A 27026-nucleotide genomic window follows, 5' to 3' on the forward strand; every position below is an offset into this window, starting at 1 on the left:
AAGTTATTTTCCATCTCTGGATTTGGTTTTTGTTTAGTACATACTAATGTCTTAAATTTTGTTGCAAAATATTGTGTCAACCTTCCTCTGCAGTTCATGAAGGTTGGTAATTCTTTTGTATGAAATGTTAGGATACATGTTTTTCATGTGTATCTAGTTTCTTGGCACGCTATGTACCTGCGCAGTAGATCACCTTCCTTTGAGTGTTCCCCTATAAAACCATTCGGGCAATGCATCCCAGTAAAGGGTATAGGATTCTTGACATCAGGTGTCTTCCTCTTTCAGCTTTACTCTGTTATATTGTTTTAGTTTCTACATCTTCTCACACCACAACACATGAACCTTTATTATCAATGTATTTATACCACTTCTGGTATAATTTTGCAGCTCTATGTACAGAGGCAATGGAGCTTCAAAGAATTTAGGAGTGGTCCACTACAATATAATCAAGTTTTAATTACAAAATTAGAATTAGTTTGACTTTTTCCCACTTGTCTTCCTGTGCCACATAGCTTGATTGCCAAGTGACAGACACTGAACTTTTCCTGCAGTTTTGATGTATACAAACCATTCCTACAAACAGTACCACATGCAGTTCTTCTATATCTACATCTTCCCCCAACTGTATTATTTGCATAAATTTATCATTTAAAGATGTTTCCAGAAACCTCGTAAGTACACCTCCTTGGAGTAGCTTGCATTTATCCAAGTATCTGCCAGTTCAGTTTCTTCAGCACCTCCATGACATTCTGATCAGTCAAACAAATCCTCTCTTCTCTGTATACATTCAATATCCTCTTTTAGTCCTATTTGGTAAGGCTCCCATGTACAAGTGCAATCTTCTGGGATGAGCTGTACTAGTGTTCCTGCTTAGTCAGACATCTGCTTTACCTATAACTGTAACCATATCTAAGTGGATAATATTACATTTCTGAACATAAACTTGAACAGCAAGTACTTGATTGTACTCCAGATAGTAAGCAAAATGCAAATGCTTTTTGGAAGTCAAGAATTCTGCATCCATCTGACCGCCTGGATCCATGGCTTTCAGGACATCCTTTCAGAAAAGTATGAGTTTACTGTTTTATGGATCACTTCTGTTACATATATGTGAAACATGTCTGGATCTGAATACCAGCTGCCAAAACAAAAACCTGATTTACTCAAAAAAGGACAAGTTGCCCTTTCCAGCTTTGACATTACAGACCAGTTAACTGCCACAGGCAAAATTCACTGCAAGATGCCTGAACACTGTACTGGAATTGTTCCTAATTTTGAAGAAATTTTATCTGCTGGTAGACGCAAAGTTGTCACTAGAGTTACATATCTTCAAAAGCAACACAGAACACTGTGTACATAATTTTGTTGACAATTGGGTTGTTCAATGATTGCTAACTTTTCACTCTAATCATAACAAGACAATAGCAATTAACCTTGTTATACCTCAGATCATTACATTAACAATGATAATTCACTTTTTTTTTTGCCTTGGTGTATGGAGAAGAGCAACTTATGTCAGTCATTATGAACATCAAGATGTCTCATATTAAAATATCATGTTATACAACAATTACCTAGTTGACACTTGATGTTAATTTATCAAACCCATGTGTAAATGGGTGAGAAACAAGTTTTAGTACTTACCTTAGGGAATTACATTTTAAGAATCACCAATGGACAAATGCATATGCAAAATTATACCAGCTTTTGAAACAATTAGTTCCTTCCTCAGGAAGGAAAGAGGGATAGGTTGGGAAGGTTCAAAACAAAGATCAGGTCACTCGGACTCCAGAATGAGGAGGACTCACCTGTTGTGAGGAAACTGTCAGCACTTGGGGAAAGGTACGACACTACATCTGCAACATTCTGATAGTTAACAAGTGACTGGCATTTCTCTGGTGATTGCAGTAATACAGGCAAAGGGAGAATTAAATGGTTGGATTGTAAACTGAATTCTGCTCCCTTGATTATGGAACACGTATTTTTGTCATTATGAATTGCTTATACATACAGGAGCTTTATCGGCCATACATTTACGTAACAGTCGGCGGTTCACCAGTTTTGTGGGTAGGAAAAACTTGAGCTGATTGCTGTTTCAAACTTTTCTTTTATACCAATACATCTGAACTGAAATATCATTGCCATCAATATACAATGTAGTGTATGAGAACAATATAATTAACTGGCAACATTACAGAAATGTCTGCCAATACCTTCCTATATTTTACATCTTAAAACTCTGGTCCCTGGTTTCTTTTTCTGAACATTCCCCACTGAACAGTGGACAACTACACAGGCGTTGCTTGCATTTTCAGCATTATTGCCATATTGTGTGAATTCAGCTTTTCACAAAACATATGAGCAATCAGATGATGATATAAAAGACAATGCATATTAACGTGATTCATTCTAGTAGATTGTCCTCCCTTCACCCATACGGGGCCATTTTAGGAATTTAAACCTGCAGTACAAAAGACCGCAGGAAGGACAATAGCTGCTTCAGATTCCATTCCTTAATCTTCAACAACTCTGCAGTAAATATCCAATTCTATATTTATTGTAAATATTTGAAGCTTGTTTATACTGGAATCATGTAACATCTGTTCCAAACAAAAATGTATCAAAATTATTTTATGTCAGGTGTAACAATCAGAAGATGATGCTACTCAAGTTCCAAAATATTTAGTAAGAGCTTCTTACAAAATATCATTGCAGTGAACAGTTTTCATTGATTAATGGCACTTAACAGGTATCATTACCTGCCTCTCAGTAAGGAACATCACTGCATAAATTAACAATATTATTATTATGTAACTATGAACTTCATTTTGTTACATTCTATACAACAGTGCCACAACTCTGAAGAATAACTATTCAGTAAAAACATGTACATGAATTTAGCTTTCATATTAAAATATTATACAAAAATATTTTCTGTTATTTGTCACTTAGTTTGCAGAAAACGTTCCTTCCCATATTTCATCTCTCTGTTTTGCTGCTAACCGTTTCTTCTCTGTAACAAGAAAAAGAATCTTCCAGTTAGTATTATCTATAATATATGTGTGTTTACATTATATAAATTTCAACATACAGCACTCATATTCATTACCTCTGGCCTCCCTTAGAAGTCGTCTTTCAGCTTCACGCTCTTCTCTTGTAACATTTACTTTGACACCCAAGGCTCCAGTAACCAGACGTCGAGCCAGTGCAGCACACGTTTCTGGCCTTACTTTGTAAGGCTGAAGGAATTCTGCTGATCGCCGTGCCTTCATTCGTGATTCATGGCTTGCCTCTCTCAGTGGACGAGTTTTAACAAAGGGATGTTCTGCTGCCAAAACTTCAGCAGCTGTGAAAATTACAGCAAACTTAAAAGAGTAACGGAACACAGGGCGATCAAAAAAGTGACATTACAAAGGTAGAATAAAGATACAACTTTAAAGACATAACTGCCTTTTTCACTTCAAATAAAGAAAAAATAATTAGTTTAATTCTTGCAAGTGATGCTGTGTATCCAAAGGACATAAAAGTTCTTGTCCTCAGACAGATTAAAATTGTTTGAAACAATGATTAAAATGAAAGTTGATCTGTGATAAGTATTTCATTTTAAAGGGTTTAACCTTACCAAATGTAATGTAATAGTAGCGTTCACTGTCAACTCAGTTTGGAAGGGGCGGTGGCGGAAATTTCCAACAAGGGCAACCTAGGCAATACATACTGGGCAGTTTTACTCAAACTTTCACTACCAGAGCCGGTGTAGACAGTAAACTATTAACCAGACAGGTAGCATACTTTATAGAAATGAGGTTCAGACTGTGCACTGCAGGATTTGCATTGTTAGTAGTGTTTGTGCCTCAGTGTGCATTACAATTGCAGATAAACAACAAGGAACTGGATAAGGTGAAGAGGGCTTTCCTCGCAAAACTGCTGTATCAAAACAACAGCAATAGTACTGCTGCTCTTCATGAGTATCATGCATCGAAGGAATACATATTGGTCCTCTTTCTGCAATGAGGTTGAAGAACACGATTAGGAAGTTTGAATTAACCGGCAATTTAGGAATCGCTCCTGGAGGGGGGGGGGGGGGGGGGGGGTCTGACAGCCAATTGTGTCACAAATTGTTGAAGTTTCTGTTGCCACTGCTGAAAGTGCTGGATGCAATGTGTGATCTTCAGGCAGTGCATGAGCTATGTCATGACAGCTGAACATTCCATGGACCACCATTTAAAATAAAAAGTGCCGCAAACAACTGTGGAAGACCAATGACCTCAGCAGTTTGGTCCCTTAGGAATTCACAAACACACACACACACACACACACACACACAAAGAAAGAAAAAGAAAAAACTGTGGAATGGCATCTCTAGTGCGTTTCCAGGCGGTCTTAGATGCAGGTGGTCATCACACTGAGCAATGATTATAACATGGAATGTAAACATGAGCTGTAATTAACAAATGTTGCCCTCTCATCTGAAAGTTAAAATGTGTATATTTCTATGGTTTATTCATTATTTCTCTTCCACCCGTCCTTACAAATGTTTCCAACAAGTTTCATCGTCCTACAATTATTTGTTTTTCATGGGGGCTTCCTCAAGTAGTGAAAGTTTAATTACAACAACCTCGTGCATTAGTTGTGGGATAATGGACAGGGATTGTAGCAGTTACAGGTTAAGTAGATTAGGTGGTGACAACATGCTGGAGGATGGCTATTGCAAACTAACCTGTGAGTAATAATTTTCTTGAGTAGTTTTAGTTACATACACTAAAAAGTTTTTCACTGCACTGAGCAAATGCTGTGATTGAAATTACAATTTTTAGGTTCCATAGAGTCAAATACTTAAGAATAGTGAACTCTGATGATCTGCAAGCTGCTGACAAATATGCGGGTGGCTCTGATTTTGGTACATTGTAAAATATGGTTAGAAAAGTTCTAGCAAAATGTTAGTAAAATGGAGTAAAAGAGACAACTCACTAGATAGTAGAAGTGTTAGGTCGTCAACACGCACAATAAAAATGATGAAACCTTTGCTAGCTTTGGGACAAAACAGCCCATGTGCATGCCGCACCCCCTCCCTTACTCCAAATGACAAAATATGAAAAATGGAGCACACTAAAGAAGTGGCATATGTGCTTCCAAAAGATTGCAAGAAGGGTGGTGGCAGGAGAGTAGTACAATTGTATATTTTAAGAGCGTAATTTTTTTTATTCAGCCACTGTGAGACTTCCCAAAGGAAAATATAGTGGCAGTAGAAATAGCTAAACAATTTTATTTAAAAAACAAAGAAATGTTTATTGCTGCAAGTCTTCAAACAATCCAAAATCAACTGGTAATTAACAACTTATTAAAACAGCATGGTGGATCTCTGATTAATGCATCTGCCTTTGTGGATATTTCTATCAACTGAAGCATCCATGCATGTCTCCGATTACTCACTCTAATTCATGACACCATAGATCTCCAACTAATTGTGAAGGAGAATTGGAATGAAAAGAGCAACACAGAAGCAATTTGAAGCTGTGATTTGATCTGTGAGGCATGTTCAATTAACCATTGTAGATTTTCAGTAATGAGACAAGCCATGTCATTTTCCTAACAACTGGCACTATTTTGCAAGTTGTAAAACTGGTGAGGTCATTTGGACAGGCAGACTATCATACAATCCCATAACAGTGTAGCTATTGTTGACTCAAAAACATTATATATTAACCACTGGTATAGACAGGCATCAACACTGTAAATATGGTACCCAAAGACATGTCAATGAGATGTTAGTAATATTATTATTTTCTCTGTTTTGAAATTTTAGATCAACAGGTTTTGAACATCAGTAAATTAATAACGAAATTGAGACAGGGCAAAATATCAAGTGGTGGCCATTTTTCATACATATAACATTTTGATAGACAGTTTAATCAAGGAACAAACCGTAGTGGTAGCCAATTGCCACTACTTACCAACAAATGAGCTGCTAAAAATTCCTAGTGCATGTGTATTATCAACCCACTTAATTTCAAAGCCACCATTTTTATAAGGAGAAAATATGGTGACAAGATCTTCCGTTTTAAATGCTGCTGGAAAATTATATATTTCAATAACATGAGAAAATTCATCACCAGGATCAAGAATAATTTCTGGCTTATTTTGGTAACCATTGTAATCAGACTTGGGCTTTTCAATTTTCACTGAGCCAACAGCATTTGTAATCTGAGGATCAAAAACAAAAGTAAGTATGTCACTTTTGTCAGAAAATTTAGAATTGTTAGTTTATAACTAGGCATTGTAAAAATAGTCAAAGAAACTGAAAATACAACAAATACAGCACTAAAACACTACTCTTAACACGTTTTACCTAATGTTACTACCCCTTAGAAAATGCTTTGCCGGCCGATGTGGCCGTGCGGTTCTAGGCGCTTCAGTCTGGAACCGCGCGACCGCTACGGTCGCAGGTTCGAATCCTGCCTCAGGCATGGATATGTGTGATGTCCTTAGGTTACTTAGGTTTAAGTAGTTCTAAGTTCTAGGGGACTGATGACCATAGATGTTAAGTCCCATAGTGCTCAGAGCCAAAATGCTCTAATCATATAATGATAAAGTGTTTGAGCTTCTTACATGGTGAATATAAGGCTCAAAATTACTAAAAAAGAAGTATAAAATAAAGTTTGTAGAAGTGCGCGTATGAGTGTGTGGGAGAGGCGGGGGGGTCCTTGGAGTTAACCGCACTCAACGGCTAGGTTATCAGCAGGGGAGTGAAACTCTTATGTGGGACTGCCCATAACATGATGTTTGTTTGCTTCCGTGCCACTTGGAGTGCTACAAGCTTATCAGTCAGTCATCTTGCTTTCCTATTTTCTTCCACGTTTGTTCTTGTTTCATAGTTAACAGAACTGGCTTCATCACATTGTACTTCTCATTACAACTTCTTGTGTGTATTGCTCTCTTTTTGAACTGCTTTGTAAATATGTCCTCATATACTAATTGTGTTCTGCTTGCATTGTAATTGGGCGTGGGAAATGATTCCATATAAAACAGAAGCTGCTTTTGTTGCATTGTGTTCTGTGGATTTGTGTGTATTTGTTACTGCTTACATGCCTGTGTGTGAACTGCTTAATTTAAATGCACTGTAAGTTCACTGATTTTGTTCTTCTTTAATTCTGTTTGCATTTACTTTCCATACTTTCTCGCAATTAATGGAAAACTCCACGTTATCAGGTTTTGTCAGTATTGGTATTCAACTTTATTACATCCTGTCATAGATGCCAATGATTTTACATGTTATTAACAAGTACTATAAACAATACATATTAAAAGAAGTCAATGAAAATTTCGGTGGGGACCGTTAAATGTGAGAGTACAAAAACTGGACGAGAAGAGATGTAACATAGAATATGAGTAATACACTTACAATTCAAATAAATTGAGCAGCTCAGACACAGATTTGTTAACAGTAACAAATAGACCTGAGTCCACAGAATACCATGAGACAAAACCAGCTTCTGTTTAGCGTGGAACAAAAACAAATATGGAATCATTTATCCCAACCAATATTATGGATGTGAGCACAAATTAAGCAAAATATGGAGCAAAATATCTGCAATGCAATTCAAAGAATGCAATACACACAAGGAGCGTGTAATTAGGAACATTATTTCCACTTGATAACAAGCACAGGGTCAAAATTTCAATATTAGGTTTTACAGCTTAACACACTTTCCCACCAGACTCACCCATTTAAGCATACATGAAAAATATTATCATCTAGTACTCTTAAGACACAGCCCAAGAATATAGATAGTTGTGCCTTATTTTCCCGAATTTGATGTCTACTGCCAACCCACTTTGAGCACTGTCAGTCCCTGTTTCCTTACCCTAACATGGGTCTTGCAGTGCTATTATTCTGAAGTTCTATGGTCATCAACACCCTTACACATATTAAAGGATGAATGTAGATAAAATAACTGACACAGTTGTTACACAGTGCGGAGGAAACCTATACAACACCACTCATTCACTCACTCCCACCTCACTCGCATCGATCCACACACTCAGTCTCTCTCACAAGCTACAAGAAAACAGAGATAGGAGAAAGGGGCTATATATGGGATTAAAACGTAAGTAAAATGACAGAGGAGCTAAAAGTAAGACACAGGGAAATGTGACCAGCTGACCACTTATGAAAAACATGGATGAGCCTGTCATCTCGTTAATACATTAAGAACATCTCATAATTTTAGGAAACAAGTTGGACATATCACAAAATCTTAAAACTTTAACCAAATTCATTTGAATATCACTTAAAATAGATGTCAGACTTGTCAGAAAATCTGCCACTGCCTTCAGGTCTGAAAATAAAACACAGTGTAATAAAATGTGATCTGTAGTCATATGCACCACTGGAGGGTCCTCTTCCCAAGCAAGAAGCCACATGTCATAGGGCTGTGGCCTAGGGAAAACAAGTGGAGGACCTCGTCCTGTCTGCATGGCTGGAAGGAGGCACACCATAGCCGCATTGTGCACTTTACTAGATTGAGCTTATTGCCGCACTTCCAGCCACACATCTTCCAATCAACGCACGACTCTACGTCAACAGTGAGACAATAGCCTGCAGTGGGATGGTACACTGAACTAAGTGAAGATCACAACATGCCTCTTTGGCTGCTACATGCACCCTTTCATTCCCCACAAAATCCATGTTTCCTGGCACCCAGGAGAAAGACACCTCCTTCCCCAGCCTTTGTAAGTGGAGAAGGGCATCATGAATATCCTGGACTACTACGTCGGCTGCATACCAGCAGTGCAGAGACTCATCGGCACTCAGGGAGTCTGAACAGATGAAGAATTTAGCAGGCATGGCACAACTCATCTGCTCCAGTGCCCTCAGGATTGTAGATAATGTGGCATTGAATACAGTGAACTCTGGAGGAAACCTCGAGGACACAACTGGGGAAAACAACAGAGCTGTCAATGGAATCCCTGTTTAGACCCAATCATGAACATAGCCACATAGCTCTAGTGATAATTTGAAATGTCAAAATATCACACTTAAAACACAACCAGGAGCGCAGTCTCTCCTGTACGGCATGAAATTTAAAATTACTCTGGGCAACAATCAGTTAAAACTGCAGATTTCAACCTGTACGTGCCTGACACCAAGGGACTCCAACACAAGCCGCACATCGCCAAAATAACCTCACTGCCCATGGAAGACTGGTAAGGAGGCGCTCTGTAGCTGGATGAGCAACGGTGTAATTGCTGGTGAACTGGGAGTGGAGAGCAATGCACACATATGACACAAAATGGGGAATTGCCGTTGGATGGTAAGAGGCGGTTCATCAGCCTCAGCACACAGATTGGGTACAGGGTTGGGCCTTTAAGCACCCATGGACAACCTGATCCCTTCATGGTGAATAGCATCAATTATGTTCAGGTAAGGCGGCCTTGCTGACCTGTGCACATAATTCAGTCGCAATCACACAAATACCCTACAAAACTGGAACAGATTTGCCCTGTCCACTCACCAAGCTCTGGGGCTAAGACACTTCAAAATGTCCAGTGTCCTCTGGGCCCTTGCCTTCAGGTGTTGACAGTTTGGAATCAAAATTGAGGTCCAAAAAAACCACAGAGCATCATTAAAAAAGAAGAATGGTGTTCTACAAACACAATTCCAGTAAACTAAAAATACAATGAGAGAGTGATTAAAATGACCATGCAAGCATGCACGTACACACAAAATGCAAATGTGCACACACACACACACATATTTCTTTGCAGAAATGTAAAACCAGTCTTTGCAGCCCACTCCTCCAACCACTTTAGTACAAGCTACGACTGATGAGTTGCTGCTCTGAGGAACACCATCCGCCTGCTAAAAACTATTCAACAACAAGTCACCAACTTGGTACCGAAAACAGCGCTTTGATAAAGACCAAATGAAAATGGGCCAATGGCCACGGAAGACCTACTGGTGTCGCTGCCATAGAATATTGTGTCTCCAAGTAGTGTCATATGCCTTAGTGATGTCAAAGTATATACACAAACAATGGTGTTTACGTAGGAAAAGCGGCAGCAAAGCTGCCCCCACCAGCAGAGTCAGGTTGCAACAGTGGATCAGCATCCCATGAATCCACACTGAGACCATCTTAGGAGCTCCTTGGTCTACAACATCCAGACCAAAGAATGCATAACTATTCACTCCAAGGCCTTTCCTACACAGTTCGTTAAGGCAACGCTGCGGTAGCTACTGGGACACATTTGGTCCTTTCCTGCTGTATCGGATTTGGTCATGACCAGGCGCAATATCACAAGCCACAGACAGTGCTGACTCCTGCTCCCACAAGGAGAATAGGCAGTTGTAGAACTTCGAACTGTTGGACTTGGAAGTCCAACTCACCCCTTTCCATGGTGGCATGGTAACAACAGAACAATGGATCCTGGCTCGCAGTGACAGCACTGATCACACACTTTTACTTGATCCCTGAGCAGAAGGTGTTGGGAGCGGAAGCTTGCGATCAGCTCATTGCACATTGGCTGCTGGGATGAGCCTGTCTTCTTTTACCAGATCCAGGAGCTTATAGCATATAAAAGAAATGAATGGATAATGGACTAATGTGCCACAGAAATGATATGATAATTTATGGCAAGTGGCTGGAACGACCAGGTACAGCCTCTTCACTTAGATTTGTAAATACATTTTACAACCATTACACAAAATACAACAGACAGTGCTACACTATTAATATCTTTACTATGGCTACTTATTGTTGAAGGTGCACAATACTGTTGGGTAGCTAAAGTTGGCAATGAGCATAAATATTTTGAAGCAGCATGAAGTCAGCAGAATTCCACCGATCATAGAGACGATAAGTTAAAAGTGTGTGACCTGCAGTCATTACAAAATGCTCTGCTGTCTGGGCGATGTCGCCAGGAGTTTTTTGGAGACACCAGTTTCAACAACGTCACTATAAGTAACCAACTGCCTATATTGGAAATCCTCCAGACAGCTTCCCATGCTGTAGTTGTCAAGCAGAACAGTTGATGGAGTCCAGGAGAAATTGTCATCACCTTTTCTTGTTCTCCTTGAGGACGCATCAAGCGTTGGCTCTGCTAAGTGAAAGTCTGTGAGGTTTTCTGATGTTAAGCAGTACTTAAAACAGTCGCACCCACACGTCTGACCCAGATTACTGAACTGCACTCGTCAGTCCACCAAAGGACAGACAGTCTATATGACATGTCAGCAGCCTGGTGTAGTACTTGCGTGATGTGGTCCACCCAATCTTGGATGCTGTCAAAAAGTTCAAATACAGACAGCTGGTTGAACACAGTCCAGTTGGCTCTGCTGATTATCCAACATGGCTGAATACTTTCACGGAGAGCTTCATCCAGCAGGTGAAGTGGTCAATGGAACGAAAGTCATCTGTGACTTCCCACTGAGTCCACAAGGGCTAGAGAGCTAAAAGAGAAGTTGATGGCTGAGGATGACCCAGTAGCACAGAAATGGGTGGGAATTGTTGAGGATGTCATGAGGCTCTCCAAAACCTGACCCCTGGAGCAAGTACAGGTCGAACCCCACAATACATTATGGCCACTGAAGTCTTCCAGTAGCAGAAACTGTCGGGTAAGATCCATGAGAGCCTCAGAGTCTATTACATCTTGCGGAGGTAAGAACAGTGCCCAAGCAAGCAGTGATCCTCTGATACACATGAATTTCAATTACAACTGCTTGTAGGTCTGTAGCCAGGAGGAGAATAGCGGAGTAGTGTGTGTTATCTACTAACACAGTGACTCTTCCCCTGGCCCTATCCCAGTTGGGTCATCCTTGCAATGGAAGGTACAGTCCTGTAGTACAAGGGGGTACCAGATGCTTTAAAATGTATATCCACAAGCAGAGAAGCACAGGGGGTGCTCTTGTGCTAGGAGTTTCAATTCTTCCACATGGCGGGAACCCATTGATGTTCCACTATAGTATGGGAGCCATTTATCATAGGGGTAGCACTTTCACCCCATCTTTCTGATGGAGGGGTGGAAGGGGGGGGGGAGAGGAGCCCACAGTGGGTGGAGGTTTGGTCTCAGGGCAAGATGAGTGCCCCAGGCAGACATCAAGGTCCATCGGATCTGAAGATGAATTGCGAGAGATTCAGAGCAACATCGACATAGTCAAGACTGCTTACTTCCCGCCACTGTCAGTGACAGATTCTTTGCCTCTGACTTCATTTTTTTGCTTGGGAATGCTTGGGAGACAACTACTGAAGTGGTGGTACTGGCAACATTGCACTGCAACATCAACCTTCTGATGTTCTGAGGGGAGGTATGGGTTTCTAAGTAACTGCTGCAACACAAGTTCATTGATAAACACAGGTATTAGTGCTGACACTAGTGACCTCTATTTGTGTAGCAACATTGGTGTTCAGAATTGGCTGTTTAAGAACAGAAGCAAAGTAGTGAACGTGGGGGGCAGCATGGCCTTGTACACCTTTCTGGCCTCATCATACGGGATGTGCTTTGTTCTTCTACCTTCTGTTCTTCAAGATATACGCTGCAATCCCTACACCAGACAGAGATTTTCATTACATTTTGGGTCAACAATGCCTTCTTTGGCACATTCAGGTTTATGTTCGTCTTTGGGAAGATTAACCAGATCCCTGCTCCAAACACTTCTACTGTCATTCAAGGTGATAAGGCGCTCAGTCTTGCTGGCAAATCCCCAACACTTTTGGCTTTCTGTATGTTTGTCACTTTTTGGGAACTTGAGATTTCGACCAAGTGTCCCATTTCGCAACCACTTAAGCAATTTCAATTCATCTGCAATCCCCTCTAAATCCCTTCGAATTTGAAAAGGCGAGACATTTTCAACCTGCCATCTTTGCTTTTAACTAATAAACACATTCTAACTAATAGCATGCATTTTGTTACTATGTACACCAGAGTTCTGAAATATTCCTGAGTCTGGATGAATCGCTACATAAGACCTTTTATTAGATTTGGTACCAGTACTGAGGAGGGGGACGGGGGAAGGGGGGGGGGGGAGCAAATTTCGAGTGTTTCACCTCAGCCTCACAAGCAGCTAGGGCTGTAAGGGTCCACCCAGACAGAGCTCCACTTGCCTGAGTAAGCATTATACAACTGAAGTGCAGCAGTTTCCTCAGAGGCTACCTGCTAATGATTGTTCTACCTCAACAGCCCTACATCTCATAGCAAGCAACACACCTCGAAATCAAGGGATTTTTTATATAGGTTTTTACCCTCCTTGCAATCTCGGCGGCCAAGCCAAGATCCCCATTCCCTGTGACACACACCGTTCCACCATCAAACCACACACTGGTTGCTGAAGCGTGCCCAGAGTTTACTGTAACAGAGGACTCACGGCACTTACCAGTCCCCAGCTCAGGAGCATCAGTGTTGCCAAACCCCTACCCAGCAAATGAATGCTGAGACCCTGAGGATTTTGTAGAAGTGCTGCATCCAATGTCTACAGGAAAAGATAAGGGCTGGGGCTCTAAAATCTAGCAAAGATGCAAAAACCCAACCACAACCATAATTACAAGTATAGTAATCACAGCTGGTGATAAACCCAATCACACTGGCTGTACAACATTCGAGCTGGAGGGAGGGAAGGAGCGGCGGCAGCAGCAGGTGGGGGGAGGAGAGGGCACAAGGAAAGGGATGCGGTCAACTAATAAATGTATCATGTTAGCTGACAAACTGATTACAATACAACAGTATCATGTTAGCTGACAAACTGATTTCAATAAAACAATCACATCAGACTGGAAGTGGTTCAACTGACTGTATTATGCACATCCACGGTGTATTGCCCAAGTTTCCATGGCAGAAGATACTGATATGGCTTCAAGGTGAGAAAATTTGTTACCTTTCATAACAGAATTTGATAGTTACAGACAATTAATATTAGCAGTTTCTTATAATGTAGAAATAAAGAAACCGCTGCTGTTCAAATGAGAGGTTTTGCTGCCTGCAGGCATCTGAATATTGCACATTTCTCTGAAACCTTTCTCCTCCAGAATTCAACATCAGTCCAAAAACTAACCTTAACAATGTACTATCCTGTAAAAGAAAACAATGTGTGTGTACTCCGATTATTACGTCGTGGTAATGTTATCAACTTGGTATTTTCTGTAGTAAGTGCTTTGCTATGTGAAAATCAGCAGGGCAGTGTCAAGAAAATGTAACATGAACAAAGATCATGAATAGTTCACGAGCTTCACTTAAAAGATGTCCAAATACATATCTCAAAATATTAAAGAGGAGGATTTAATGGGTAAAATATTTTGTAGACTATTTGGTATGCATCACATGCACAAATTTGTTGTAGAAACAGATAATCAACCACTTCAGTTGTGAATAGTTTTACAGGTTCAAAACAATGACCGCTCTTGGGTAATTATAAGCCCATCTTCAACTGTACAAGAGCGGTGGTGCGTGTGGCCGCAGCACACACTGCGGGCAGGTGACTGCCACATGTGAAGCCGGCTTCATGTGCAGCGGTCACCTGCCCACAGCCTGGTGTTCACAACGTACAGCGGCCTAGCACCCCACCATTCTTGTACATCAGAAGAAGGGCTTATAACTGGTCATGTTTTTGAACCAGTAAAACTATTTACGCTGGAGCAGTTACTTATCCGATTTCAATAAGAAGCTCAGCTGCAGATGTCCTACCTCCCAATTCTTATACAAATTTATTTTCATAGCAATATGGATGTAGGTTGCAGAAGTTACACCGTGATGAAGAGCTCTGCAAAGGATACAGTAGTACGACGAGCTGTTTTGGTCTGAAGACGAAGATGATCATCATGACAATGAAGACTACTACTACTATTACTATGCGGACACTAGTGTGTGGCTGTTTTGCTCTATGGTTGCTTAACATACTGCTAGCAGTCGAGTCTGTATCACTGCTTTTACAGCTCTACCAACTTATCAAATGCCTTGTGTATATTATACTATGTTTTGCATTGTGCGTTACTTGTTCTCTCATTTTGAAGTGAGTGAAGACACTACTCTAGTTTTATCATGGGGTTCGAGTACGGCTCCTGTGACCCCTAAAAGGAAAGGGTTGTTTGTAATAAGAAGTGGTGCTCATAAAATGCTGTGCAACAAAGGGGGGGGGCTGCTGAGATTGTCTCCTATGTCGTTAATATAGATCAGACACAATAGAGGGCCTATAACTCTTTTCTTGGGGAACTCTAGATATTATTTCTGTTTTACTCGATGACTTCCCATCTATTACTATGAACTGTGACCTTTCTGAGAGGAAATTGCGAATCCAGTCACACAACTGAGGCGATATTCTATAGGCAAGCAGTTTGGTTAGAAGACACTTGTGAGGAACAGTGTTGAAAGCCTTCTGGAAATCTAAAAATATGGAATCAATTTGACATCCACTGTCGATAGCATTCATTACTTCACGAGTATAAAGAGCTAGTTGTGTTTCGCAAGAACAATATTTTCTGAATTCGTGCTGACTACATGTCAATAAATCGTTTTCTTTGAGACACTTCATAATGTTCGAACACAATATATGTTCCAAAACCCTACTGCAAATCGACATTAGTTATATGGGCCTGTAATTCAGCGGATTTCTTCTATTTCCCTTTTTGTATATTGGTGTGACTTGAGCAATTTTCCAGTCTTTAGGTACGGATCTTTCTGTGAGCGAGCGGTTGTATATAATAGCTAAATATGGAGCTATTGTATCAGCATACTCTGAGAGGAACCTGATTGGTATACAATCTGAACAAAAGCACTCAGTATTATTTCGGATGACGTTTTGTGCCTGCCGCCAGATTTAAATGTATAATTTTTCCAGCATATCGAGGTAGATTGAAGTCACCCCTGACTATAACTGTATGAGTGGGGTACCTGTTTGAAATGAGATTCAAGTTTTCTTTGAACTGTTCAGCAATTATATCTTCTGAGTCGTCGGGGGTTGGTAAAACAATCGAATTAATAGTTTAGTCCAATTGTCACGTATAACCTCTACCCGTACTATTTCGCAGGAACTATCTACTTCAGTTTCACTACCAGGTGAACTACTTCTGACAGCAATAAATATTCACCACCAGCTGTATTTTCTCGATACTTTTAGATCATTTGAAAAAATTTCAGCTTAACTTATTTCCAGCTTTAGCCAGCTTTCTGTACCTGTAACTATTTGAGCTTCACTGCTTTCTATTAGGGCTTGGAACTCTGGTTCTTTCCCAACACAGCTACAACAATTCACAACTACAACACCGAAACATTTCTACATGTACCTTACTGTGATTTACCTGCCCCCTTTTAGATGGACGATCTTTCTGTGGTTCCCTAGGACCCTCTAACCTAAAAAACCGCCCAGTCCCTTCCACACAGGCCCCGCTACCTGTGTAGTTGCCTCTTGTGTGCAGTATATAATAATAATAATAATAATAATAATAATAATATTGTTGCTGATACGCCAGTACTACAGGTACCAGAAAAACACCCAAAGATATAGAAAAATTGAATCAATTGGAAAGTATTTCATTTTTAGTGATCGTTTTAGAGTCAATCGAAATATCATTGGCCCAATCAATGCTGGAGTCATCTATGCCATATCAGTTCTTTTTTACTGACGTTAACGGCAAAAAATGCAGATAAAACTGATCTTTACAGCACACAGAAAAACCCAAACAAAAAATTTAAATTTAATGATCATGCCATTCATAATTTTATAGGCACATGCTTCATTAGCTTTTTGGCTCCTCTTTTCTCTGTTTGACAATATGAAGTCACCAGACCCTGAGAATTTATATCATGACAAATCGTACAAAATTAGGCCTATCACTGTCCATGTGAATAGAAAACATCTCGACTGCACTGAGCAAGCATTTGTCAATTGATAAACAAATTTTTGTAACCAAAGCAAGGCACAACATGAAGACGTATAAGAAAGACAAACCACATAAATAGAGATATAAACTCTTTGTTTTATGTTGGCAAATGGGGTTTTCACACAAAACTGAAATCTACAGTGGGAACAAAAATAACTTCAGAATAGATAATGAACGATATATTGGAGCATCCAGAAACTTTGCAGTTCGCCTCTCAAGGGAAATTCCAAGGGACCAAAACTACAAGATCTATTTTGACTTCTTATATCGATACGGACCTAGTTGCATATCTATTCAAGCTAGGGATTCAACGTGTAGGAATGGTACAAAAGAATATAATAGTAAACTGTACATTCCAAAACGAAAATGAGGTGAAAAACAAGTATGGTGAGTGTTCTAAGGACTACAGTACTATCATTGAAAAAGTGGACATTTCCTCCATTTTGTCTGTTTCTTGTATACTTTTGGCAGCAAGATGGAAAAATCTGAATTGAAAAGGATTGACAAACAGGAGAGAGAACACAGAATAGCACCATGTCCTGTTGTTGTAAATGGCATATTTCCCTTGCAACTTAAGTTTTATTTACTTTTTTCCTCATTAATTTTTTACTGCCACAATATTATTCAGCAGTAGTGGGAAACAGTAATATTCTTTGTTTGCGTTTCACTTCTTACCAGTCACAATTACAAAAAAATTTTAGTGAAAACTTAAACAACAAAAAATTCCCAGAATTCTGTAAAATTCGCGGGATTTTTGCTGTTTTCTCCTGGATAAAAAAATTCCCAAGTTTTTCCTAGATTTTCCAGTTGTCACAGGGTATATACACCCTGTAATAGTATCATTTTCTATGCTGTACACAACTGAGAAGTACATTTCTGTTCCAAGCACAACTTTCACTACAACATATTTTATTTTCTATTTTTGTCACTGTCTTATTTATGTGTCTGAAAATCCGTAATGAAAATCGCAAACACATTATCATCCAGCCCTTCTTCTCCTTCATGCCAAACATAACATACAATTGACCAAATAACAACAACTGGCTTGGGTTGCAGATACTAGTTGTATTGCTTCTATATCCATAATAAATATACAACACTTTCCTACTTCAGCTGCCTTTTCATCATTTGAATTGTTCTGCATTGTCCTCTCTTTCTTCATCTTCTCTGAAATATTACGTAACATTAAGAAAAATAGAAAGCACATTCATTTTTCTTTAACTGAAATTAACCAACATTACGTTCCGTTATTTCTTTTACAAATTAATCTCTAAAAGCAACTGGTTAAACATTATTACTAAATCAAATAATTTTGAATGCTCTGTACAATTTACTAAATGTGGAAAATGTGGCTCAAACTAAAGATTACCTCTAGAGACTCAGCAATACTGGGGTGGCAACTTGAGTATTTCATCTAAAAATTTACAAACACTTTCTTTCAGTGTATTACTTCCTTCTTTCCAGTACCTTCCTGTTTTGAAATAAGTATCCTCTTTATTCAGTTTAACCCACCTGGTGAGTGGCCATACATCAATTCCTAAGGTTGAAAGGAACATTTCTTTACATAGGGGTAACATATCATCTTATACTTTATAATTTATACCTAAGATGACCTTTTGTTCCTGATTCTCTTACTTTGGTCTTTTTGTTTAACTTTTTTCCAGTGAACCAGTGTAGCACAATACACTTGCCATTGCTCGTAACCCATGTTGTTGTTGTGGTCTTCAGTCGTGAGACTGGTTTGATGCACCTCTCCATGCTACTCTATCCTGGGCAAGTTGCTTCATCTCCCAGTACCTACTGCAACCTACATCCTTCTGAATCTGCTTAGTGTATTCATCTCTTGGTCCCCCTCTACGATTTTTACCCTCCACACTGCCCTCCAATACTAAAATGGCGATCCCTTGATGCCTCAGAACATGTCCTACCAACCGATCCCTTCTTCTAGTCAAGTTGTGCTACAAACTCCTCTTCTCCCCAATTCTATTCAATACCTCCTCATTAGTTATGTGATCTACCCATCTAACCTTCAGCATTCTTCTGTAGCACCACATTTCGAAAGCTTCTATTCTCTTTTTGTCCAAACTATTTATCGTCCATGTTTCACTTCCATACATGGCTACGCTCCATACAAATACTTTCAGAAACGACTTCCTGACACCTAAATCAATACTCGATGTTATCAAATTTCCCTTCTTCAGAAACGCTTTCCTTGCCATTGCCAGTCCACATTTTATATCCTCTCTCCTTTGACCATCATCAGTTATTTTGCTCCCCAAATAGCAAAACTCCTTTACTGCTTTAAGTGTCTGTTTTCCTATTCTAATTCCCACAGCATCACCCAACTTAATTCAACTACATTCCATTATCCTCGTTTTGCTTTTGTTGATGTTCAAGGTATATCCTTCTTTCAAGACACTGCCCATTCCGTTCAACTGCTCTGCCAAGTCCTTTGCTGTCTCTGACAGAATTACCATGTCATCGACGAACCTCAAAGTTTTTATTTCTTCTCCATGGATTTTAATACCTACTCTGAATTTGTCTTTTGTTTCCTTTACTGCTTGCTCAATATACAGATTGAATAACATCGGGGATGGGCTACAACCCCGTCTCACCCCCTACCCTACCACTGCTTCCCTTTCATGTCCCTCGACTCTTGTAACTACCATCTGGTTTCTATACAAATTGTAAATAGCCTTTCGCTCCCTGTATTTTACCCCTGCCACCTTCAGAATTTGAAAGAGAGTATTCCAGTCAACATTGTCAAAAGCTTTCTCTAAGTCTACAAATGCTAGAAACGTAGGTTTGCCTTTCCTTAATCTATCTTCTAAGATAAGTCATATGGTCAGTACTGCCCCAGGTGTTCCAATATTTCTACAGAATCCTAACTGATCTTATCCGAGGTCGGCTTCTACCAGTTTTTCCATTTGTCTGTAAAGAATTCGCGTTAGTATTTTGCAGCTGTGACTTATTAAACTGATATTTCGGTTACTTTCACATCTGTTAACATCTGATTTCTTTGGGATTGGAATTATTATATTCTTCTTGAAGTCTGCGGGTATTTCGCCTGTCTCATACATCTTGCTCACCAGATGGTAGAGTTTTGTCAGGAATGGCTCTCCCAAGGCCGTCAGTAGTTCCAATGGAATGTTGTCTACTCCGGGGGCCTTGTTTTGACTCAGGTCTTTCAGTGCTCTGTCAAACTCTTCACGCAGTATCGTATCTCCCATTTCATCTTCATCTACATCCTCTTCCATTTCCATAATATTGTCCTCAAGTACATCGCCCTTGTATAGACCCTCTATATACTCCTTCCACCTTTCTGCTTTCCCTTCTTTGCTTAGAATTGGATTTCCATCTGAGTTCTTGATATTCGAACAAGTGGTTCTCCTTTCTCCAAAGTTCACTTTAATTTTCCTGTAAGCGGTATCTATCTTACCCCTAGTGAGACAAGCCTCTACATCCTTACATTTGTCCTCTAGCCATGCCTGCTTAGCCATTTTGCACTTCCTGCCAATCTCTTTTCTGATATGTTTGTATTCCTTTTTGCGTGCTTCTTTCACGGCATTTTTATATTTTCTCCTTTCATCAATAAAATTAAATTTCTCTTCTGTTACCCAAGGATATCTGCTAGGCCTCATCTTTTTACCTATTTGATCCTCTGCTGCCTTCACTATTTCATCTCTCAAAGCTACCCACTCTTCTTCTTCTACTGTATTTCTTTCCCCCATTCCTGTCAATTGTTCCCTTATGCTCTCCCTGAAACCCTGTTCAACCTCTGGTTTAGTCAGGTTACCAGGTCCCATCTCCTTAAATTCCCACCTTTTTACAGTTTCTTCAGTTTTAATACACTACATAACCAATAGATTGTGGTCAGAGTCCACATCTGCCCCTGGAAATGTCTTACAATTTAAAACCTGGTTCCTGAATATCTGTCGTATCAATATATTCCTAAATCTCTGTCTTATCATTATATAATCTATGTGATACCTTCTAGTATCTCCAGGCTTCTTCCATGTACAGAAACCTTCTTTCATGATTCTTGAACCAAGTGTTAGCTGTGATTAAGTTATGCTCTGTGCAAAATTCTACTGGGCGGCTTCCTCTTTCATTTCTTACCCCCAATCCATATTCACCTATTATGTTTCCTTCTCTCCCTTTTCCTACTATCGAATTCCAGTCACCCATAACTATTAAATTTTTGTCTCCCTTCACTATCTGAATAATTTCTTTTATCTCATCATACATTTAATCAATTTCTTTGTTACCTGCTGAGCTAGTTGGCATATAAACTTTTACTACTGTGGTAGGTGTGGGCTTCGTATCTATCTTGGCCACAATAATACGTTCACTATGCTGTTTGTAGTAGCTTACCCCCATTCCCATTTTTTTATTCATTATTAAACCTAATCCTGCATTACCCCTATTTGATTTTGTATTTATAACCCTGTATTCACCTGACCAAAACTCTTGTTCCTCCTGCCACCGAACTTCACTAATTCCCATTATATCTAACTTCAACCTATCCATTTCCCCTTTTTAAATTTTCTCATCTACCTGCCCGATTAAGGGATCTGACATTCCACACTCTGATCTGTAGAACACCAGTTTTCTTTCTCCTGATAACGACGTCCTCTTGAGTAGTCCCCACCCGGAGATCTGAATGGGGACTATTTTACCTCCGGAATATTTTACCCAAGAGGATGCCATCATCATTTTACCACACAGTAAAGCTGCATGCCCTTGGAAAAAATTACGGCTGTAGTTTCCCCTTACTTTCAGCCGTTCACAGTACCAGCAAAGCAAGGTCTTTAAGGTTAGTGTTACAAGGCCAGATCAGTCAATCATCCAGACTGTTGCCCCTGCAACTACTGAGAAGGCTGCTACCCCTCTTCAGGAACCACACGTTTGTCTGGCCTCTCAACAGGTACCTCTCCGTTGTGGTCTCCCCACCAACGGCAAGGTCCATGGTTCAGGGGGGTGGGGGGGTGGGGGGGGCTATTTGATCAGAATGTTTGAAATGTTTTACTATATTTCTCCTCAGATACTGAAGAACATGTTCTCTTCTTCCTTGATTTGCAACAGAATTTTGATAATCATAGTGGTCCACTTTCCCTAGGTCCTTTCGTTATTTCAATTTGGTCTCCTTTTTTCTTATCAACAGCACTTCTATATTCTCTCTCTTTTGGGATCAACTCTCTTCCTCTGCTTTCTAGAGTTAAGTACAGATCATGTACTTCTGAGACATACGATTCCTCTGCTGTGTAGTTTCATAACTTGTACCAAATCTATAAAAACCCTGCCTTCTAAATTATTTACATTTAAGTTAGTAGATACTGTAAGTTCATTTGCTGGCGGGAAAGATGCTCGCAGTACACCTGGAATGTCTGAGCATGAAAATATGCCAGATATGACATCATTATATTCTGAACTACTTACATTTAAGATTCTAAAACTGACATCTCATTTGTTGGTGAGAATGATGCTGGCAGTACAGTTGGAACTTCTGAGCAGGAAATGTCAGATAACTGTACAGCCACCTTCAACATTCTAGCTGCCCTTGATTTGGAGTTATTTACTTGCCTTTGAGTTTCCTCCAACTTCAAGAGCCAATATCAAGAGAAACCTCCAGAAAATTTGATGACTGGAAGTACAAATTATACAATATGTGCTTCTGGACCACACTGTACAATTATTATACACCAGCAGCATGGTATTACTATGATCTACACAGAGAAGTGTCTACAAAATTAAAGTTAAGATTTGGTACAACAAAACAAAATAAGATCGAGAAAAAATAACACAATTCAAATTTAAGTTAGCCTTGTTTTTGTTGGCGAACTCTGTTTTATAGTTAGCATACCTTTTTTTGTGTTCTTACTGAAAATAGCGTACTTCATTATTTGTGCGGTTATCATTTTTGGGTGGTCTATTTAATCTTCTGCGCACATTAGATAATAATCTGCACAATTATTAATTTACTGCGTATTAATTACTACACTGAAACACTGTTAAATTACACAAAGAATGTTGCACAGTCACCAGCAAACTCTTAATAATTATTATATTGGCACTATGAAGGAAGTGTAGGAAATATCCAAGCAGAAGGTTTTGAAACTTTGCAATAGGAGGGTAATCCCAAAAGTAAGTTCTCCTATTTTTTTCTATATACATAGATCTGTTTATTTCTACAATGGTTTACATCAGTTTACAGCTTGAACATTTAGCTATTTTTCGACATAATCACCATTTCTGTTGGTGCTTTTTTGTTTTTTGTATGCCCATGTCATACCAGCTTGCCACCCTGTTGTTCAGAAAATTATGAACCTCTTCTTTCAGCTCGTCGTCGGAGCTGAATCACTTTCCGGCCAAATGTTCTTTTAACCTAGGGAACAGGTGATAGTCACTGGGCACCAAGTCAGGACTATAGGGTGGGTGGGTGATTATGTTCCACTGAAACTGTTGCAGGAGATCAATGGTTTGCTGAGTGATGAGTGCGCGAGCATTGTCATGGAGAATGTGCAAGCTCTTGCTCAACATTCCTCTTCTCCAGTTCTGAATTGCCCGTTTGAGTTTTTTCAGAATATCACAGCACGTGTCAACGTTAATTGTGGTCCCAGTGATTCAGCTCCGATGACGAGGTGAAAGAAGAGGTTCATAACTTTCTGAACAGCATGGCGGTGAGCTGGTATGACATGGGCATACTACAACTGCCACAGCGTCTACAAAAATGCATCAACAGAAATGGTGATTATGTTGAACAATAGCGAAATTTTCAAGCTGTAAACTGATGTAAACCATTGTAAAAATAAACAGGTCTATGTACTTATAAAAAAATAAGGGACCTTACTTTTGGGATTACCCTCGTAGAAGAGCTAAGCATACCTACATGGGCTTTTTCATCTTATCTGAGATACATTTCTTACCTTGTAGAAAGAACCAATTCAAAACTGACAATTTTTGAGTTACGGGCTTTTGCAATCTTAACAACAGTATGCTTTGGCATTTGAGGATTCATTGTCCATACACATACCTGCCAACCTCCAAAAGCAAAAAATCAGGAGACTGAGTTTTACAAACCAAGAGGTAAAAATGATCAAAAACCATGGCTTATTTTCAGTATAATCCCAAGACAATTGATGTTAAGTCTTTTTTTCTAGACATCACAAAACCATATAATGAATAAAAAAAGACAAATGAAAGCACTAGCACTACCTGAAATGTTGATTCCATATTCTTATTTGTAGCATAGCCCAGGTAATCGTCATTAGGTTGTGATGTTCTTGGTTTAAAATAAAAAAAAAAAAAAAAAAATGTGTTTGCATAAATCAGTCTCCGCCATATTGTTTTATGACATACACATAAAATTTGTGCAAAAATAAAGCATTTCAGGGATTCCGGACATGATTTCTACTGATCACAAAAATGTTGAGTAATAAGTGACTTCATTTCAGCACAATGACAACAAACAAATATGCCCAAACAGAGTTCAACATTGAACGATATGAGTATACGTTCTACAATATGTGCAGGAAATACGAAAAATAACAATTGATGTACAGATTATGGATAACTTCCCGATTTTTAGAAACTCTGATTAAAAACAACTAATGAGTAAAGGACTTCCGACCATGGGGGGGAAAGGCTGAAAATAAATGTCTTAGGTTTGATGATAATTAGCTAAAAATCAGGAGAAATAATGGAATAATTGCGAGGCGGAGGAAAGTGGAAAGTTGTGAATGTGGAATGTTTGCATTCATGATCACTGGTGACATTTGTGGCAGAATGATTAATAGATAATTCTATCATGCTTTCATTAAAGAAATCACATACAGATTCATCTCAATTTGTCACGAGTAAATCCTACTGATGCCACTTCACTCAACACCCGTGGCTGACTTTGAAAGGAGTTTCTAGTATTTAGCAACTGTATGGTGAAAATAGTATAGGTAAAAGAATTGACAACTTTGGATACCCCCACCACATACAAACACATGAAAGGTGAAATCACCTGCTAAAGTTAGGACATGTGTGTACCAACAATATGGAAACCACACCCAGGAATGAAAATGAATGAATACAGTTACTTGCAGTCTACATACAACTTCCTTCCTTTATATCTTTCCACTTGTACAAACCACTATTTTAATGCACTGTCCCACACAGTTTCAATACAAAATATTATCAATCTGTGTTTAGAATGCAGCATATATATTAATCTGCATAAATATTTTAAAGTAACCTTAAGTTATAAATATTTAGTATATCTCACCTCCTCAATGAGTTTAGGATCCAGACAGTCACCATTGTCATCAAACATCATTTCCCACGTGCATTCATCAGGATTCAGTCTCACTTGTGTAGGATCTGTTGACACGGAGTTGTCAGCTGAAGGTGTAATTTGCTCAATTTGTTTTTCTTGAGTTGTGGGTCCAGACATATTTCCAACACTGTTGTTACTACCTGATCCCTTTGGATCAAGTGATATACTTGGTTCAAGCAAACTGTCACTGTTGTCTGAAATAATAAGCACATCAGACAAGACACTGCCCTCTGACACAGCAGCATTCTTATCTACATCCTCCACACTGTCCTTTGCAATATTGGCATTCTTGTCTTCTACCTGTTCTTGAGGCACTTTCTGGAAGAATGAATTTTGTTCACTTGTATTGCTACTTGTTTCCAAAGTTGGTTTATGTGAAATGTCTTCCACTACACCCAAGTCCCTACTTTCTTGCCCCAGACTACAATCTTTCATATCTTCTTCTTCTTCTTCTACTGATCTCTCCCCTACATTTACTATACTCTCTTCAACACTGTCTACATTTTTTGGTGAGTCTAAATTAGGGGGACATATACCAACTTCAGAATTTTCATTTATGATGCCTACACAGTTTGAAATATTACAGTCGCACAGTCTTAACGTCCTATTACAAGTTTTACAACAGTCTTCCACTTCTTCATGAAAGTCAGCCACAGTTTTAGCACTTTCCAGTACTGGTTCACTTACATTTTCAGCACATAAACCAGATGTGAAATCTGTTCTGCATCCACTGATCTCACATTCATGTTGTTCTCTTTGCACTTCATCACAATGGCAACAATCTTCTGCTAAACTGTTGGTGTGAGTTCCGGGGACCGCACATCTACTAAGAATCTCAGCAACGCACTCTACTCTTTCCTCGTTTTGACTCTGGTCTGAAATTACTTCTACACCAACGTCCCCACAAATGACTTGATCCCTTCGTTTACTGCTTCTATTTGGAGTACTTCTATCAGCAGCAGCAGATGATATATCAATATTTGTTTCATAAAAATTATCCACATTTTTATTATTGTTCTTGTTATTAGAAGTAATACTTAGGTCCTTTCTTTCATCACTGGCAGGTTGCAACGGCTGGTGGCACGAAGATTTATCATCAAGTTGTTTAGTTTTAGATGGTGTCCGACGAGAATCCTTGTCATCACCAGATTTCTTTGTGCTTGAAGGCTTTTTGTTTTCAGCTGGTGTGGAACGTAATGCAGCTGGTGACCTTTCATTATGTTCTGGAGTTGCAAGAATTCGTTTTGCTCGAGGTACATAAACCTGAATATCTGGCCTACGTTGCTTCGCCGGCCTGGAAATAAGACTGAAATGTTAATGACAATGCAATTAACATCACTCACAGACTAAAAAATGTTAATTTAATTGTATACTCTACTGAAGAACAAAATGCTGAATGAACTGTAGTAAATTAAAATGCCAGTCTCAGTAGGTACCCAATCAAAGAGGTGATAACTGCCAAAACGGAAAATTAGGGAAATATTTCAGATTCCTCAAAAATGTGTTTGGCGGCTTATTAAATTAGGATAAATGATTTTACCATCAAATGTGCTGTACTGTAAATAAAATTTTCATTAATGATATAAAACAGATTAATCACTCCTTTTATCAGTCCTGTCTAAAAATGGATGAGATATTTATTTGTAAGTGATAGTACAAAGAGAGAGACATTTATGTTGTCATACACATCAAATACATGAACACTAAGAAACAACGAACTGGGAAACTATATTTTCAGTATTTTTCTAACAGTACAGTAATTTAAAAAAAAAAACCATGTAGTTACCTGTTCATATTAAGGCAAGGAATCATGTTTCTTGCTCTCAGCTAGACCAGATCCTCAA

General features: G+C 39.1%; 1 protein-coding gene across 1 annotated transcript in view; it reads right to left on the reverse strand.

Annotated features, from left to right (window-relative positions):
- Positions 1 to 2666: 2666 nt before the first annotated feature.
- Positions 2667 to 27026, reverse strand: part of LOC126260416 (coiled-coil domain-containing protein R3HCC1L) — a 162410-nt gene continuing 138050 nt past the window's right edge. The window contains exons 6-9 of the mRNA XM_049957745.1: positions 25132 to 26476; positions 5952 to 6201; positions 3110 to 3346; positions 2667 to 3013 (exon numbers count right to left, since the gene is read on the reverse strand). Coding sequence (XP_049813702.1) covers positions 2949 to 3013; positions 3110 to 3346; positions 5952 to 6201; positions 25132 to 26476 — 1897 coding nt within the window. The 3' untranslated portion in view covers positions 2667 to 2948. The remainder of the gene's footprint in view (positions 3014 to 3109; positions 3347 to 5951; positions 6202 to 25131; positions 26477 to 27026) is intronic.

This window comes from Schistocerca nitens, chromosome 5 (genome assembly GCF_023898315.1).
Source record: "Schistocerca nitens isolate TAMUIC-IGC-003100 chromosome 5, iqSchNite1.1, whole genome shotgun sequence".
In the NCBI taxonomy this organism is placed as follows: Eukaryota; Metazoa; Arthropoda; class Insecta; order Orthoptera; family Acrididae; genus Schistocerca; species Schistocerca nitens.